General features: G+C 38.4%; 1 protein-coding gene across 1 annotated transcript in view; it reads right to left on the minus strand.

The window, feature by feature from the left end:
* Positions 1-697: 697 nt before the first annotated feature.
* The window catches only part of LOC121866406 (pregnancy zone protein-like), a 43,937-nt gene continuing 28,851 nt past the window's right edge, over positions 698-15,783 (minus strand). Inside the window, exons 11-27 of the mRNA XM_042366060.1 lie at positions 15,395-15,569; positions 14,791-14,973; positions 14,167-14,243; positions 13,683-13,743; positions 11,991-12,258; positions 11,487-11,715; positions 10,216-10,442; positions 9,794-9,876; positions 8,644-8,765; positions 7,675-7,825; positions 6,602-6,735; positions 6,065-6,169; positions 4,675-4,948; positions 3,378-3,529; positions 2,765-2,977; positions 2,212-2,613; positions 698-1,141 (exon numbers count right to left, since the gene is read on the minus strand). Coding sequence (XP_042221994.1) covers positions 1,106-1,141; positions 2,212-2,613; positions 2,765-2,977; positions 3,378-3,529; positions 4,675-4,948; positions 6,065-6,169; positions 6,602-6,735; positions 7,675-7,825; positions 8,644-8,765; positions 9,794-9,876; positions 10,216-10,442; positions 11,487-11,715; positions 11,991-12,258; positions 13,683-13,743; positions 14,167-14,243; positions 14,791-14,973; positions 15,395-15,569 — 2,892 coding nt within the window. The 3' untranslated portion in view covers positions 698-1,105. The remainder of the gene's footprint in view (positions 1,142-2,211; positions 2,614-2,764; positions 2,978-3,377; positions 3,530-4,674; positions 4,949-6,064; positions 6,170-6,601; positions 6,736-7,674; positions 7,826-8,643; positions 8,766-9,793; positions 9,877-10,215; positions 10,443-11,486; positions 11,716-11,990; positions 12,259-13,682; positions 13,744-14,166; positions 14,244-14,790; positions 14,974-15,394; positions 15,570-15,783) is intronic.

Raw genomic sequence — 15,783 nt, forward strand, 5'->3', positions numbered from 1 at the left:
ATATGTATTATAAAGGTTGTAAGGAGCGGAGCTTGGAAGAGAATACCAAACGATACAGCCCATTCCAGTTTATTTCACCTGATAATTAATCACCCTTTTGCTCTCTGAGGGTTAGATGAGTTTAGGTTATTAAGCTAGGTTAGGTTGGGTTAGGTTAGGTTAGGTAAGGTTAGGTTAGGTAAGGTTAGGTTGGGTTAGGTTAGGTTAGGCAAGGTTAGGTTAGGTTAGGTTAGGTAAGGTTAGGTAAGGTTAGGTTAGGAAAGGTTAGGTTGGTATCGCGTTAGGGTGATTGATCTAAGGTGAAATAAGCTTGGATACTAATCATCAGGTGATCCAATGAAAGACGTATTTCATCTAGTGATGGACAATCTACCTAACATTTACCGAGAGTGATTTTGTCTCGTTAACTTTCAATTGCTAATGGCTAATGTATATAATGACTGCGAAATTACTGCAAAGGCCTTTAGTGAGCTGTTTCAAGACCAGACTTGACCAGCACTGGAGCAGGTTCAGATACATTCAGGAGCCAGTGCATGCCCAGTGCCCGCCAACAGTGCATAACAGAGAAGTGACCAACAGCCCAAGCGCCTAATGAGCCGATCAGTGGCGAAGAAGATAAAAGTAAAAGTAAATAAAAATAGCAAACATGAGAATCAGCATTTAATTAATTATAGAAGTGGAGAACAAAAAAAACAGAGGTTTCCGGACAGTTTATTGCATTTCGTCAACTGACTGTTTCGAAGCACTTAAGATTTCATCCTCAACAATTATTATTTTAGTCTTCAGTATAGAGTGAGAAACATCATCAACAACAAGACAAGATAATACAAAAAAAACAGACTTAATTCAGCTTAGCAGGACATGACACACTAAACACAGTGGCCGAGTGACGTCAGTAAACACAAATAACAGTGGGCAATAAGAGTGGGAGAGTACATCATGTGCAGGGTAGACGATGAAGACTGCAGCTCAAGGTTGATAGTTGATCGGCAATTGTTTTCGGCATCAACTTGACACGCCAGCTTTTCTAAGTAACCTCAGCATCAGCTAATAAACTCAGTATCAACTAGTGACACAAGGAATACCAGCACTAGGGCTGGGCTATCTAGCGGCATTCATTTGTGGGCGGCAGTTTGTAATTCTATAGGAAGAGAAAACATTGACTATTAATAAGAGGCAGCATTAAAATGGTACATGTGGAGAGCAACACACTGGGTGATGAAACAGGATCATGTACATCAATCAGGCTCTCGTCTCCAGTCATTAAGAACAACCACACTAGGCAACCATCTACAAAATTTCATTGAAAATTCACAAAGTAGTCTTAGGTGAGAGCGCGAAAAAGAAAATCTAACCAAATGTCTGTCGAGCTGAGATGATACTACCTGACAGGCATTTGGTCCACACAATTCCTCCTTGATCTCATGGGTTTGCTTGGGCTAAATTTTCCTTCAACAAAATTAGTAAACTTTAATTTAAGTCATAAAAAGAGAACAAAATCATGCAATATTATGCAACTCTTATTTACTGTAGACATAACAAGTATGTGGGGACGTTATGTACTGGGCAGGGTTTGTCTTCCACGCTGATATAATGGCCACTTAGTTGAAACTACTCAACATCAACTCATTGACTTAAGCCAACTGTCATGTTAAATAGTGTATAGGAGGAGTGTTATATGTACATGTGCTAGTTGTAATTTGTTTTCATCTTGATTTTTGCTTGTCACGACATGAAAGACAGAGTCCATCTAGTGTGTGTGTTCATAACAGTGTTTATTCTTCTGAACACAGCTCGATTTCTTTTGGCTGGGTGTAAAAACAGGTCTGTACTAACTCCAGGTGACCCCTGGGTACCAAGGTGTAACAAATTATGTAATTTAGGAATATTCCCTTTGAATATCTTCTGTGAGAGCCACATCTACGGGCCATGATAATTATAAAAAATTAGCTTCATTTAGGTGAAAACAAGAGGATAAATAAAGTCAACAAATACATAGATGAATGAAGAGGCAAAAGGGCAGCAACATCCCTCCAGCTCTGGTGGTCTAGAGATAAGATAGGATATACTGTACAGTCAGTGTACATCTTATGACACACCAATTTACGATGCTTTAGTATCTAAATACGTGACAACGTTTCTATACTACTAGTTCATTAAAAAATACTTTTGCATAAATTTTAATACACTGACCAAACACAGTAAACTTACCTTGGATATCTCGAACTCAGGCTGGTAGTAGTCGTAAACACGCACTGTGCCAGGCTTCACATCCTCCACGTCAACCACTCGTATCGCACGGAAGTTTACACAGGTGTCTTGGGCAGTTAATTCTTCAATGTAGAAGGCAATTTTGCCGTCATCCACATCATAACGCTTTATGTTGACGTTGTCATTCACAAGTTTCTTCAGGTCTTCTTTTTCAGGGATGTAACCAGAGATGAGGTCCACCTCGATGACAGCCATGTTAGACTTGCCATCAGGGAGGCGATAGGAAGCACAGGCCGTGATGCGTTTGGTGACGCACTTGTTGTCTGGAGCCGTGTTGGTGTTGACAGTCAGGTCGAAGGCATCACTTCCTTCAGGCTCAGGAATATTATACCGAAGAACAGCCTGCAGGTGATAGCGAGGATAACCCCAACATTTTAGTTATCTATATTACTGATAAGTAGTGATAAAAACAGATGACAAAAAGCTCCTAGAGCAGATTATCTTAATGTCTCAAGTACTGTACACTAATAAAGTCAACTCGTGTTAATCTTACCTGGAGAACAGCACATCCTTGGCCCTCCATAGTGATAGAGACGGTGGTGGGGAGTGTTGGCAGTGTTTCCAGCTGCTGCAGGAGTTTGTTGTCGTCTGTGACAGTGAAGGAATGGGAGAGCCCAGTAGCTGTCACTGTTGCCACAACGCTCAAGGGGCCCTGGTACAAGTGGGACTCATACGTGGCCAGAGCCTGGAGGGCCACCACTGTGTCCTGGACATCATGGAAGAAAGACAAATTAAAGTGGCAGAGCACAGTAGCTGTGAGGCCGCGTGTTACTTCATCATGCAGTTCTCTGTCTTTCTACCCTATCAGCCATTTGTTCTAAACCCCATTTCTTATCAGGAAGGGACAGTGATTTTTTACTTTGTCTTCAATTCATTCTTTGTGTGACTGAACAAAATAAAAAAAATCTACACTGCTCGGGACTCATTTCCTTGCACATGCATTCATCAGGATTCCTAAATACTTCTCAAGCATTTATTATCAAAAATACTCCTGGGAAGAGAGTTTAGTAACCTGTATAATTATGGCACATATGCTTACAGTATACAGTATACCACTCTCGAGGGACTAATTAAAATGGGTTAGAATTTGTTTCACTCAACCATACCTGTGTTGAGTAGAATCCTCCCTGTCCGTTTCTCTGTGCCGTTATCCACTTCACAACCTTCCTGGCCTGTTGTTCATATTTCTTAGGGTCCAGAGTCATCATAGTCATGACAGAATATCCAGCTGTCTCCACCGCTACTGCTTTACTTTTTCCTGACAAAACATATACAGTATATATACAGTACATATACTTGGGCACTGCCGTATCTATAAAAATAATCAATACTTTAATGAATTTATGATACTGCAAAACTACAAAGTATCATACAGGGGTAACTTGCAATAATAATATTTTGACGTTAAGGGTGAACATATTTAGTATGGCACTTCTGAGGTTTTAAGTAGTCCCCTTAACATTATTACATGCAAGATCCCTACAGTGAATCCACACACTGAAGAGCATAGTGCTGAAATGAGTTGTAAAAAGCACCGGACTTTGTTAATTAAGTAAAAGGATTGTTACATTGGCAAAATGTTATTCAAGTAGAAGTAAAAGTATCCCGAGTTCAATGTACTCAAGTAGAAGTAAATATTCATAAAGTAAAAATAAACAACAAAATTATTAATCGCCTCAAATAATAAACTAAAGCTACAGTAAATTATAAAAAACTGGTTAACTAAATATAAAAATAAAAACATATCGCATTACACATGTTTAATTTGCAAATATTTCTATTGATATTAATGAATAACAGATTCTCAAAATTATGGCTACCCAATAGGAATCTTTTAGGCCTAAATACATATAGGCCCAGCATGATGCTCTGAAGCAACAGACATGAAGAAATGCTTGTGATTGCTTAGCTTGCAAGTTTGTCTTGTGTCCTGTGATTGGATACTTGAAACTCTATTGTTTGCATGTAACAAGTAACAATTTTTTTTCAACTGTATTGGAATAAAGATAGTAGAAAACCATACTTAAGTAAAAGAACTGACAAATTTTAGTACTTTTTAAAATGTAAATACCAAAAAAGTTACTTGAGTGAGTACAGTACTCAGGTAAATTTACTTCATCACTTTACAACTCCGGTACTGAAGGTGTAAGGCACGTGTTACATACATCAAGTGTTGAGAATATGCTGTCTATGCATGTGCTTGTGATAGTATATTTTCATTAATTTCTTACAAACTAAATCTCAACTTTCATCTGGCACAAGTGTTCCCCATACAAGTCTTCTACCAGGTGACCACAACCTTAGGAGCCATCAGCCAGTGCATGCCCAGTACTTAACAACAGTGAGTAACATAGACGTGACCGATCGCCCAAGCGATGAAGAGGATAAAAGCAAACTACCTACCTGGTCCTTTAGGTAGTTCCCAGTGGGTAGAGTTCTTGGCTATGATAGCTTGATCAAGAAGCTGTTGGAAAACTTCATCAGCCTGAGGCACCTTAGCTAAGGCCAGGGCATAGGACTTGAGGGCCAGGGTGTAGGGGTCCTGGGAGGTGTCGGCCTGTAGGCACTGGGCAGCCAGACAAACTGCGGCACTACAGGAGTCATCCCCGGTCTCCAGCAGAGAGATCATCACATAGGCCGTCAGAGGTACAGGAGAGTCACTGCCAGCAATACCACCCTGTTACAGGATGTTGTGGGATTAATGACCATAGAGGGTGTCTAAAAAGTGTACACATAATACACAGTGCCTTACAGATTTTAATGGAGAGCACAAAAATTCTTGCATTATAACAACAACACTGTCCCCAATTGTGGGAGACCTTGTATATCAACATGTGAGAACATTGTTTCTTTTGCAATACGAACATTCATGCGATCCATCTCCACAAGAATCTATAAAGCAGAGTGTGTATACATTTTCCCGAGACATCCAAGTGTGTGTGTGTGTGTGTGTGTGTGTGTGTGTGTGTGTTTAAGTCGCAAGTTTAATATAATTAGCAAAAGTACGAAATTATTTGAGAAACTGTCTTAAACACCAATTTGAAACTTAGTCATCATATATACTACTGAGAATGTAATAAATCTGATAAATACTGTACACGGTATATGGCTATTAAGATCTTAATTACAAGGTCATTGCTACAGCACACCAGTCTGGTAGTATCCTTGATGTGTGGTTATTATTATTTTATCATTCACACGTGGTGTACTTAATCACGTACAAATACACGATGTAAAGCTACCTGTAATCTGACGTTCTACACACAACTGATGAAATCCAAAATATATAAAATCCAGAGAGCTGGCAGGTATCATCACTTAATTAAAATTCAACATAATGATAGGCCATAGCATATATGAAACATGAAGCACATTCTGGAGTTAATCTTTATGAATATAATTATGTACATTTCTACATAGCTAACTGGTATGTGAAAATTTCAAGTTGTATAGATCTACAGAAATGCTAAATAATACTACAGGTATTTACAAGAACCAACATTATGTACTACCGACTGGCTTGTAGTGTTTCATATAGATGGTAAAAGATTGAACCCAGTAACATTTATCTAGGAAATGGAGCAGTTGAACCACCTGAGAATTAACTACCCTAATGCTAACCTAACATCCACCCCCCCCCCCCTTCAGGTAGCATTAGGGTGGTTACTCTTCAGGTGAAATAATCTGGGTTGTGTAATCTTTCCAGTGATCCTAAAAATAAAGTACTGTACTGTATCTGTCACTTTGCTACATAGTTACTGTAATGTTAAGCTCATATGGGACTCACACTTACCTTCATGCCCTTGTGAAAGACTTTGCCGACAGATCTGAAGCAGCCTTCTTTGTCTTGATGTGACTGAAGCCATTTGCTTGTTTGGTCCAGCCCTGCCTTGTCAATCTGGAAATATAACTTACGATAAAGCACTGATAACGTTAGGATAATTTAGGTTAGTGTTAGGTTAAGGTGGTGTTAGGGTTGGTTAGGTTAGATTGTGTTAGGTTTGGTTAGATTAGCATTGCATTATAATATGTTAGCATTAGGTTAGGTTAGCAGTGTTAGGCTGGGAGAGCAATAAGTTAGTTTAGGTTAGGTGATCTTATCGGTATTTCCAGGGCCATCGACCTTATCCCTTTATCCCTTATCCCTTAACCAACACTGGAGCAGGTTCAGGTACATTCAGGAGCCGGTGCATGCCAAGTACTTGCTAACAGTGCGTAACAGACACGTGACCGATCGCTCAAGCAGCTAACGAGCCGATCAGTGGTGAAGAGGATAAACGTAAAAAAGTAACTAAGAATAACTTCTAAATACAATTTTATCTCTACTCACTGAGATATACTCTTGAGCTTGGGCGAACGACTTGAGTACGAAGGCCGTCAGCCAGGTAGAACCAGAATTGTCAGCGTTCCCGAAGGCGCTGTAGGAGCCATCGTTACGTCGATACAGGAGCTCCCGTTGGTAGCCTGATGTGAGAGTATTTGATCAACTACTAAGTGCAGTGGCATATATCACTATACTGTACTTCAGAGACAAATTTGTTGGACATGGAAAGTTACTATAATCAAGTACAGGGTATTTAAGTTTTCCAAAAAATTAAAATAAATATAATTGAAGGATTCATATTCTTCAAAGGAATTAAGTATGTAACTTATAATCTTATATTATTATACTCAAGAAGTCACTGACATATACAGTAAGTAAATATGTTTTAGATAGCCAGACCTCCGTTATCTCTTAAGGTGCGCACTTATAGGAAAATAAACACTCTCTTCTTTCTTTTTCAGGTGAGAGAATCATAACAAATCAATGAAAATGACAGAGAAATTAACACTAAAGGAAAGATTCAGATTAATATTCATGTATGGAGAGTCTAGTTGCTACACACCGATCAATTGTGAAGGAATTTAATCGCCAACACCCAGGCAAGAACATTTATCACACAACTGTTGCAAGATTTGTTAACTGTTTCAAGCAGACAAGCTTATGAGAGTTACAGTATCGTGTTCAATATAAAATCAACATGTGTTTTGAAGTAGATGACGTTACATTTGGAAATTTATTATAGTTATGCATTTTCCCTGTGGTACTTATGCGACACTGTACATTGGTGGTGCTCTTGTAAGATAACTTCATTACTGTACGTCTCTCTCTCTCGTGTATACAGTACCAGCATTCATCAAATACAAATAATAAGAAGCTGTTCTGCTGAAGTAACTAAACTTTAGGATACTTTTCTTGATGTAGATTTTAGGTTCAATGTCTTAATTTTCTTTATTATTTTCGCAACAGTAAATTATCTCCACAGAACAGCAACTAGCACAACACGCTATTGGTTTCTTAATACTCTCTCCTTTTTCAAAAACAACTAACTTTTTCCTTTGGTTTAGTAATATTTAAATCACCTGTTTTCATGAAGTTGAGCAGCTTCTTGGTGCTCTCCGGGGTAGTCTGATGAGAGGCCTCGAGGTACTGCATGATATAGATGTTGGGGGCGAAGTTAACCATGTTCTGCTCTCCACACCCATACGGCATACGGATCAGGTGTCCCAGGTTCTGTTGAAAGTGGTGTGAAATTAGCTATTTGTCACGGAAGTTATATTCTCCTGGGGAAATGAACGAAATACCTAAAGATTAGCCCCAACTAATTTCACATTAAGATTAAAGAGTAATGATAAATTTTAGCAGTCGGTATTTAGTTTGTATTTGGGTATGAAGGTCAAATAAAAAAAGTGATCAGAAAATTCCAATACTTTTTTAATACAGTATTATACTCAGGTATTTTTGAGTAGTAAAAAGTAATTACTATTAACCTCAGAATATCAACTAATATCATGTGCACAAGGCTTTAAAATGGTTTTAAAATGCCCACGATATTGGTCAGATTTAAAAATAATAATAATTGTAGGTGGGGGTTTACAGCGCCCCTCTCACAGCAAGGTGGGCTCGCTATCCTTCCCATTGTTCCCTCACCCACAATTTCTTGGACCCCCTCCCATTTGATACTCCAGGATCCACCCCTGTAACACTTTAAGGTGGCTGTATCGGTGAGCAATCAAGTCAATCCACTGTTCTGTTTTGAAGAGATACACTTGTGTGAAAGTCAAGAAACTTGATTACATCCACTATAGCGGCCAACACGGTGGGACTGGATAATGTGTGAGAGGTGGCGGAGGAGAACATGTGTCCAGGAGCTTGGCAAGGATCTGGTGTACTGTACAGTATAATTAGCACTTGATGCTTGTGTGTTTAAAGGTTACCCCACAGCCTTTTAACTGGCCTCTAGGTAAGGCTGTACAGTTTGCATTTCTATTCATACCCATTAATAAAGGTTTACAAAGCCATGAAGACTACAAGAGAGATACTGAGCATACCTCGAGTGTGAGAGCGAGGAGGTCACCCACGGCGGTAACCCAGGCTCGCTCTGACCCCTCCACGATGGCCGAGGGCGTCTCCAGCTCCCAGGCCTCCAGTGAGTCTTCTCCTGTCTCGAAGTCTGGCAGTAGGAGAAGACATAGTGAACCTTATAAGAACTATGATTAATTGCAATTCTTTTCCTTAATCATCTGTACAAGTTGGATTTAAGGAGTAATTCTCCCAACAGAAGCATCTTGTCAACAACCCTTCGTGTTATGGTACAGCAAGGAGGTGATCAAAAAGTCCCTGTGCACCATTAACACTATCGTTATCGCCTTGTTCTAATTGTGACCAAATGTAGGCATACCAAGGAACAGCTATATCGTTAAAGAATTCAGGTGCACACTGACTCTTCCATACCTGCTGGGACTCCCATTACCTCATTCACCCAATACAGTGGATAATAACACTAGAATTTATACTGGATATACTATACAGTAGTGAGAAAAAACACAGTATAGGTCTAAATAATTTTGAGATTCTTAACTCTAACTTGTTACTTCAGTAAAACAAACAGTAAACTAGTGAAAGCTTAATGCTCTCCTCATAGACAAACTAGTGAAAGCTTAATGTTGTCATCATAGAGAAACTAGTGAAAGCTTAATGTTGTAATAATAGACAGATATAAGACAATATTGTACTCTGATATATATATATATATATATATATATATATATATATATATATATATATATATATATATATGTGTGTGTGTGTGTGTGTGTGTGTGTGTGTGTAATAATAATAATAATAAAATAATAATAATAATAATAATAATAATAATAATAATAATAATAATAAAAATAATAATAATAATAATAATAATAAAGAAATACAATACAAAAATTAAAAAAAAGATCAAAAGTGAGAAGCAATATATGTATGTTGTGTTGATCAAAGTATAGAAAATATTGAAACCCTGCAATTGTGTGTAAATGAGGCAGAAAGTCAGGTCAGCAACCTGGGACTTGGTTACAGTTTTGGTGATACCACATGGCAGCAGACAATACATCATGCTTCCAATATCTTCCCAGGCGGTAGTACCTCCCTGTTCGATAGCTGCCAACTACTACGTACTATAGAGTAATATATCTGTTAAAGTCTCACCCTTTGTGCAGATGTACTTGGTCCAGGTCTTCTCCCGCAGGAATCCTTCAGCCTCAACCGTGATGGGCTTGATAAGAGCATCACTGTGGGAGGACAAATACACCGCTTGCTACTAAACCCAGAAACTTGATGTGTGGGATCACCTGGGGATAAGCTTTAAACTTAACATTAACTACCCTAATGCTAATCTAACCTTACATAACCTTGCCCCCTAATAGCATTGGGGTGTTTAATCATCAGGTGAAATAAATAGGAGAGCCTAATCTTCAGGTGATCTTCAAAATTCATTATCAATATACAAATTAAGGTTTCCTTTAGGTGCATCAAGTTATGGGCCTCAAATAATTTTAATCCAAGTGTAAACCAAATTTTTGTGAAACAGCAGACTATCATTAAACTGAACAAGAGAGTATTTAACAGACCTTCTGTGGATGGAGGTGTCCACTGACCCACATGGCTGAGGGTACTGGTAGTCCACGAACGCCGACACCGTAATGTTGACTTCTCCGATCACCAGTGGCTTGATCTTGACTGTGTGGACAACCTTGTCTTGTGCTGGTAGACACGAGCTACGCCGTCCAAGCTCGCCTGGTGCTCCTGGCTCCTGTATGATCTCGTATTCTTCACTCTGCTCCACCTTCACACTCACCTACAGGTTTAGAGGTAGAGTCAGGCAGTGAAACACCTTGTTGTTGTTGTTATAACCAGTGACCAGGATAAATCATGATTCAGTTGTAGTCAAAGGGGTAAGGTATTATAGCTCTGTGTGTGTGTCCGGCATCACCACTGGAGCTCTTTTCATGCCTGCACGATAAGTTTGACACTTTTGAGTGTACAGTTTTCATATGACATGACGTCTTCTGATAGCGGGACTATTCTGATTGAAGTTGTTGATATATGTCTCAATCAACCTAAGGTAAATACGAGGATCATCTGAAGATTAGCCCCCTAGCTTATGTCACTTGATGATTAAACACTCTAATGCTAACTGGGAAGGTTAGATTAGGTTAGATTAGCAGTAAGATTGGTTAATCCTAATGTGAAATAAGCTAGGGGCTTTTCATCAGGGATCCGATTAATTAAAGTCTTATTCTTGCATCATGCTTCAAAAGATCACATCATGTAGTTAAACCAAAGAAGACTGTCAGTACTTGGTCTTGGTAATCCCTGTCAGGTGTTTTGGGTTGAGGAAGACCATATATATGCCAGAGTGTATCCTCCAACATTAATGTACTGTGTATAGACTATGGTTGACGACTGTATCTTAATCATCCTTAAATCGCGTAAATGAAGAACATTGTGGATTTATATGACTATATATGGTATTAGGATAATTAAATATTTATAAGGTGTTTCAACAAATAAATCAATAATATTCTGTATCCTTACAAACATAAGACTTGGTGTTAATGTTATAGTACATTAACAGGCTTCAACAGCTAAGGTCATTAAGCTGTATACTACATTAATACTTACATAAATCATCAACAATTAAAATTTATAAGAGCTATTACTTTCTTTGTAATGACTTACAGGTATTGCTCAGTCTGGTTAGTAATTACTGAACACTTACAGGTACTGGCTGGTCTGGTTAGTAATTACTGAACACTTACAGGTACTGGCTGGCCTGGTTAGTAATTACTGAATACTTACAGGTACTGGCTGGCCTGGTTAGTAATTACTGAATACTTACAGGTATTGGTCGGTCTAGGTAGTTGAAAATGGACATCTTGACGGGGAGTATCTCGCCACGCTTGACAGTGGGGGGAAGGGTGAGGTCGACGAAGAAGGGGGTGAAGGTAGTGATGGACTCCCTCTCAGACAGTGCCACGCCCTTCTCTGGGTGGACACACACGGCCTTGCCCACCCACTGTGTGATGGTGTCAGGAAGGGTCAGGTCCTGGCTGTTCACCCCAGACGATCTGTGTACAACATACACTGATATAACTAACTGTACTGTACCTAAGTTGTCAGCAAAGAGTGTTTCAGTTCAACATTCTCTGACGGAATTACACACTAAAACTGACATATGTGTCCTGCATGAACTATTACAGTCACAGCTTGTTCATCACTAACAAACTGACAGTTAAGAAAATTCCAGATTCAAGGAACATCTTATAAAAAAAGTTCTAACCATTTATATCATTTAGATAATTGGTAAACAATAAATATACAGTAAATGAAAGGTAATACTCACGGCAGAACGACAATATCCCAAAGCCAAGTTTCGGGGAAATTGGTCCTGGGAGAATCTGCCACTTCCTCGCTATCTTCCTTATTACTGAAGACGGAACTCTCAACGTTTGGGGGTCTAGAGGCAGATGGATTAGTAGTAGTAGGTGCAAAGGATGCTTGGGGAGACGGCGGAGGACCCCCCAAACCACCACCACCATTACCAGCACTACCAGAAGCACCACCAAAAGCAAAGCCAGGGAGGCCAGCTGTCTCGAAATAATGATGTCGCTCTGAAAGGATAAAAAAGGACGGTTAGTTTTATTCGTAAATGAAGAGATCAAGTTGACATTTTATTTTTTTTAATTATAGCTACACTTCCAATATTTACTACAAATTTATCTTGCTTCTATGTTTAGTTATTGGTTTCCTTACTGCATGATGTATAATAATTTACTTTTTAATGATTTTAAGTAAGCTGTCAGAGCCAACTCACAAAACAACCAGTTCAAGAGAAGTTCCTTTACCCAGCTCTGGTGTAGTTGACTAAACAGACATGTGCATTTTTCCCCCAACCTATCGTTAGATGTGCTCCGTCTCCAAAAACGGACTACGTACTGTATTACACACGCACCTCGCCCATTACCATCTCCAACCTCAAGCCATAGCAACAAACATGAAGGAATTCTTATGGACGACAGGCTACTTATGAGGGAAAGCTGCAGCAGCATTTTTTCCTCACTTCGATACAGGAAAAGGTGCAAAAGAGGAAAACAAATTATGGCGGCGGCACTGGCTGTCAAGAAGAAAACAAGTGGGCCAAAGGGTATTAAGACGCTGCTGCATGAGTAGCTCTAGATCACAAGAGCTACAGACAGTGATATGACTCGACAGAAACCAATTTTACGAATTAATAGCAATGATCGAATATTCCATTGCTAAAAATTACAATAAAATGCGGGGTACTCTCTTATTTTCTCAATAAGAGAACCTTCTGCTTCTTTATTCCGTAAAATCAGCTGCTGCTACATATTAGTTGCCATTCTGGTGAAGCAATGTGACATGCAAAGGAGGTTTGTTTTGATATGTAAGAACAGGAATCAAATGACAGCTTATTAATATTCAGGCAATTATTGTAATAATTAAACCATCAATATTCACCATAGTCCTTACAGCTTACCAATTATACTAGGTAAAGACAAAAGTTATCAAATATCTTAGAGTTAGAAAATAGTTTCAAATGATTCAATTCATACGTCAATCTTAGCTGGAGGAAATCCAAATGTACGAGAATTCAACAACCCTCAGACAACGAGCTGGAGAATGGTGAAAATGAGCTGGAGGTTGGAGGAAAAATTAAGTAAGCATGGAAGCCCTGACAGCAGATCCACTGTTTATGCTCCACATGACTGGTGGCTGTGCAGGACCAGCCATGAAAAGATAATATCATCAGATCTAAACTTTAAAATACGTTTTTATTGGGATCTAACATAACATCTCCCTGAGAGATAACGTAAAATTTTTACAGACACTTACCATGAAGTGTCCCATGGGAGCTCACATAATGATGCTACAGTACAGTATACTGTTTGTTTCAAGAAATGTTTACCTGTAAAGACTGAACAGCTCAATATGCCAAGGGTTGAAAATTATATTTTCTCAAAGACAAGAGTCAGTCTGTGACAGTGATAAACATGAACAAGGAATATTAGGTTACCTTCTTTCTCACACGGCCTCGTCTCAACAGTCAGGTCAGTGAAGATATACAGGCCAGAGTTCTGAAGACATAATAATAATAATAATAATAATAATAATAATAATAATAATAATAATAATAATAATAATAATAATAATAATAATAATAATAATAATAATAATAATAATAATAATAATAATAATAATAATAACAAAGATGACACTAATAATATTGACACCAGTATTACCAGAGGTGACACAGTACACACACCAATATAAATATTTTCATTATTCATCAAATTTACTATTAATTTTATCTCTATTATCGGTACCAGTATGAGCAGAAGTGAAACATAACACGATAAAAGAAAACAATTATAATAACATTGGCAGAGATAACTGAAACGAGCAACTTTTATACAATTAGGTTAAATACAGTATACACCCATATTAATTTTTAACTGAATCAACTAATCAAGGAATAAATTAATCTAATGTCAACTCACATCAAACATACTGAGAGCGTCCACATAATCGCTGTAGTAGGATTGATGCCATGAAGGGCCTGGAAAGCCAATCCCCCCTGTAAGTGTAAATGTCAATTAATAAATCAACAAAACATTGAAATTTAGACAAAATCCGAATATTGAAGCTTCAGATTAATTCCTCCAGTTTAGTTCACCTGATGATTAAAACACACTGCCGCTACCTTGGAGGGAGGGGAGGGTTAGGTTAGTTTGGCTATCTGGTTAGGTTGGGTTTGGTTATGTTAGGTTAGATTATGTATCTGGTGAGAGTCAGGTTAGCATTAGGTGAGAGTTAGGGTGGTTAATCTCAAGACGAACATAGGATTAGGAGGAGTGGATTATCTTCTGGTGATCCAAACTTCAATCACTAGATGTCTATGTTATTTGGACTTTATCAAGCCAGTAATCTACTTTTTATTTGTTTGAAGAAAAAAGTAGAAAAAGAAACAAAGATCAAACAAAAAGAAGTAAATAAATAATTAATAATAATAATAATAATAATAATAATAATATAATAATAACATTAATAATAATAATAATAATAATAATAATAATAATAATAATAATAATAATAATAACAAACAAAGAAGACAATTAACTAACCTTGATCTGAACTGACTCCTGGTGTTAATTTCTGGAGATATTTATCATGACAATACTTATGGGTGTTGACTTGGGAGTTCCGCCAGGGATTTATGTCAAAGTCATCGGCAAAGTTGAACAGTTTCTCCAGTGTGATGGGGTCAGGATCTGTTGCCAAGAGCTCTGAGCTTCTGTCCACCACACCTGTAGTAATTAAGTGTGAGTACAGGACTGTGGTTTAAAGTTAGCACACCTAATGGATCTTACTGGAAACCAACATCTGATGGCTTTCTTGGCTATCTTTGGTCGAATTACTGTAACTTTCTGCTTGCCAATGTTCGTATACCTGCACTGCCTCAGTCAATTTTTTTGATATACCTACACTATGTATGTATATTGTGTACCGGCACTTTATGTATACATGGTGTATTGTATACCTACCTTGTCTTTAAACATGACGAATCAATATAAACTAAACTGAACCTTGTTTGATACATACTCTGGTAAATATTGAGTTTGTCACATTACCATTTATCTTACTTTTATACAAAAGGAATGGGTGAACCATTTCTCTGTCCATCACACAGTTTGTGGGTCAACAGTGTGGAGAGTGAGTGATACATACCGAGGCTACACACGGAGTTTGGATCTGACGAGAGAGTCAAAGTGGTCTGTTGTCCAGGTTGTGCCTGAGACTCTGACCAGGTGAGACTGGCGCTGCTACCAAGACACTTCTCCACCTCCAGCTCTCTGGTGTCTGCCACCACCTCCCCGTCCTCACGAGTGTACCACACCAACACCTGCAACACATTGTCTTACTACACCTGAGTCTCCCAGGTGTACCACACCAACACCTGCAACACATTGTCTTACTACACCTGAGTCTCCCAGGTGTACCACACTGGTTCTATTTGTTCCTCTTCTTTTTGCCTGAATGTTCGTAGTCACATGACGTCACATAATGTTACAAGGTTCTTCCAGTTTATTAATATTTACTTCTTTTGAAAAATCTGT

The sequence above is a fragment of the Homarus americanus genome, unplaced genomic scaffold (assembly GCF_018991925.1).
Source record: "Homarus americanus isolate GMGI-L3 unplaced genomic scaffold, GMGI_Hamer_2.0 scaffold16430, whole genome shotgun sequence".
NCBI lineage: Eukaryota > Metazoa > Arthropoda > Malacostraca > Decapoda > Nephropidae > Homarus > Homarus americanus.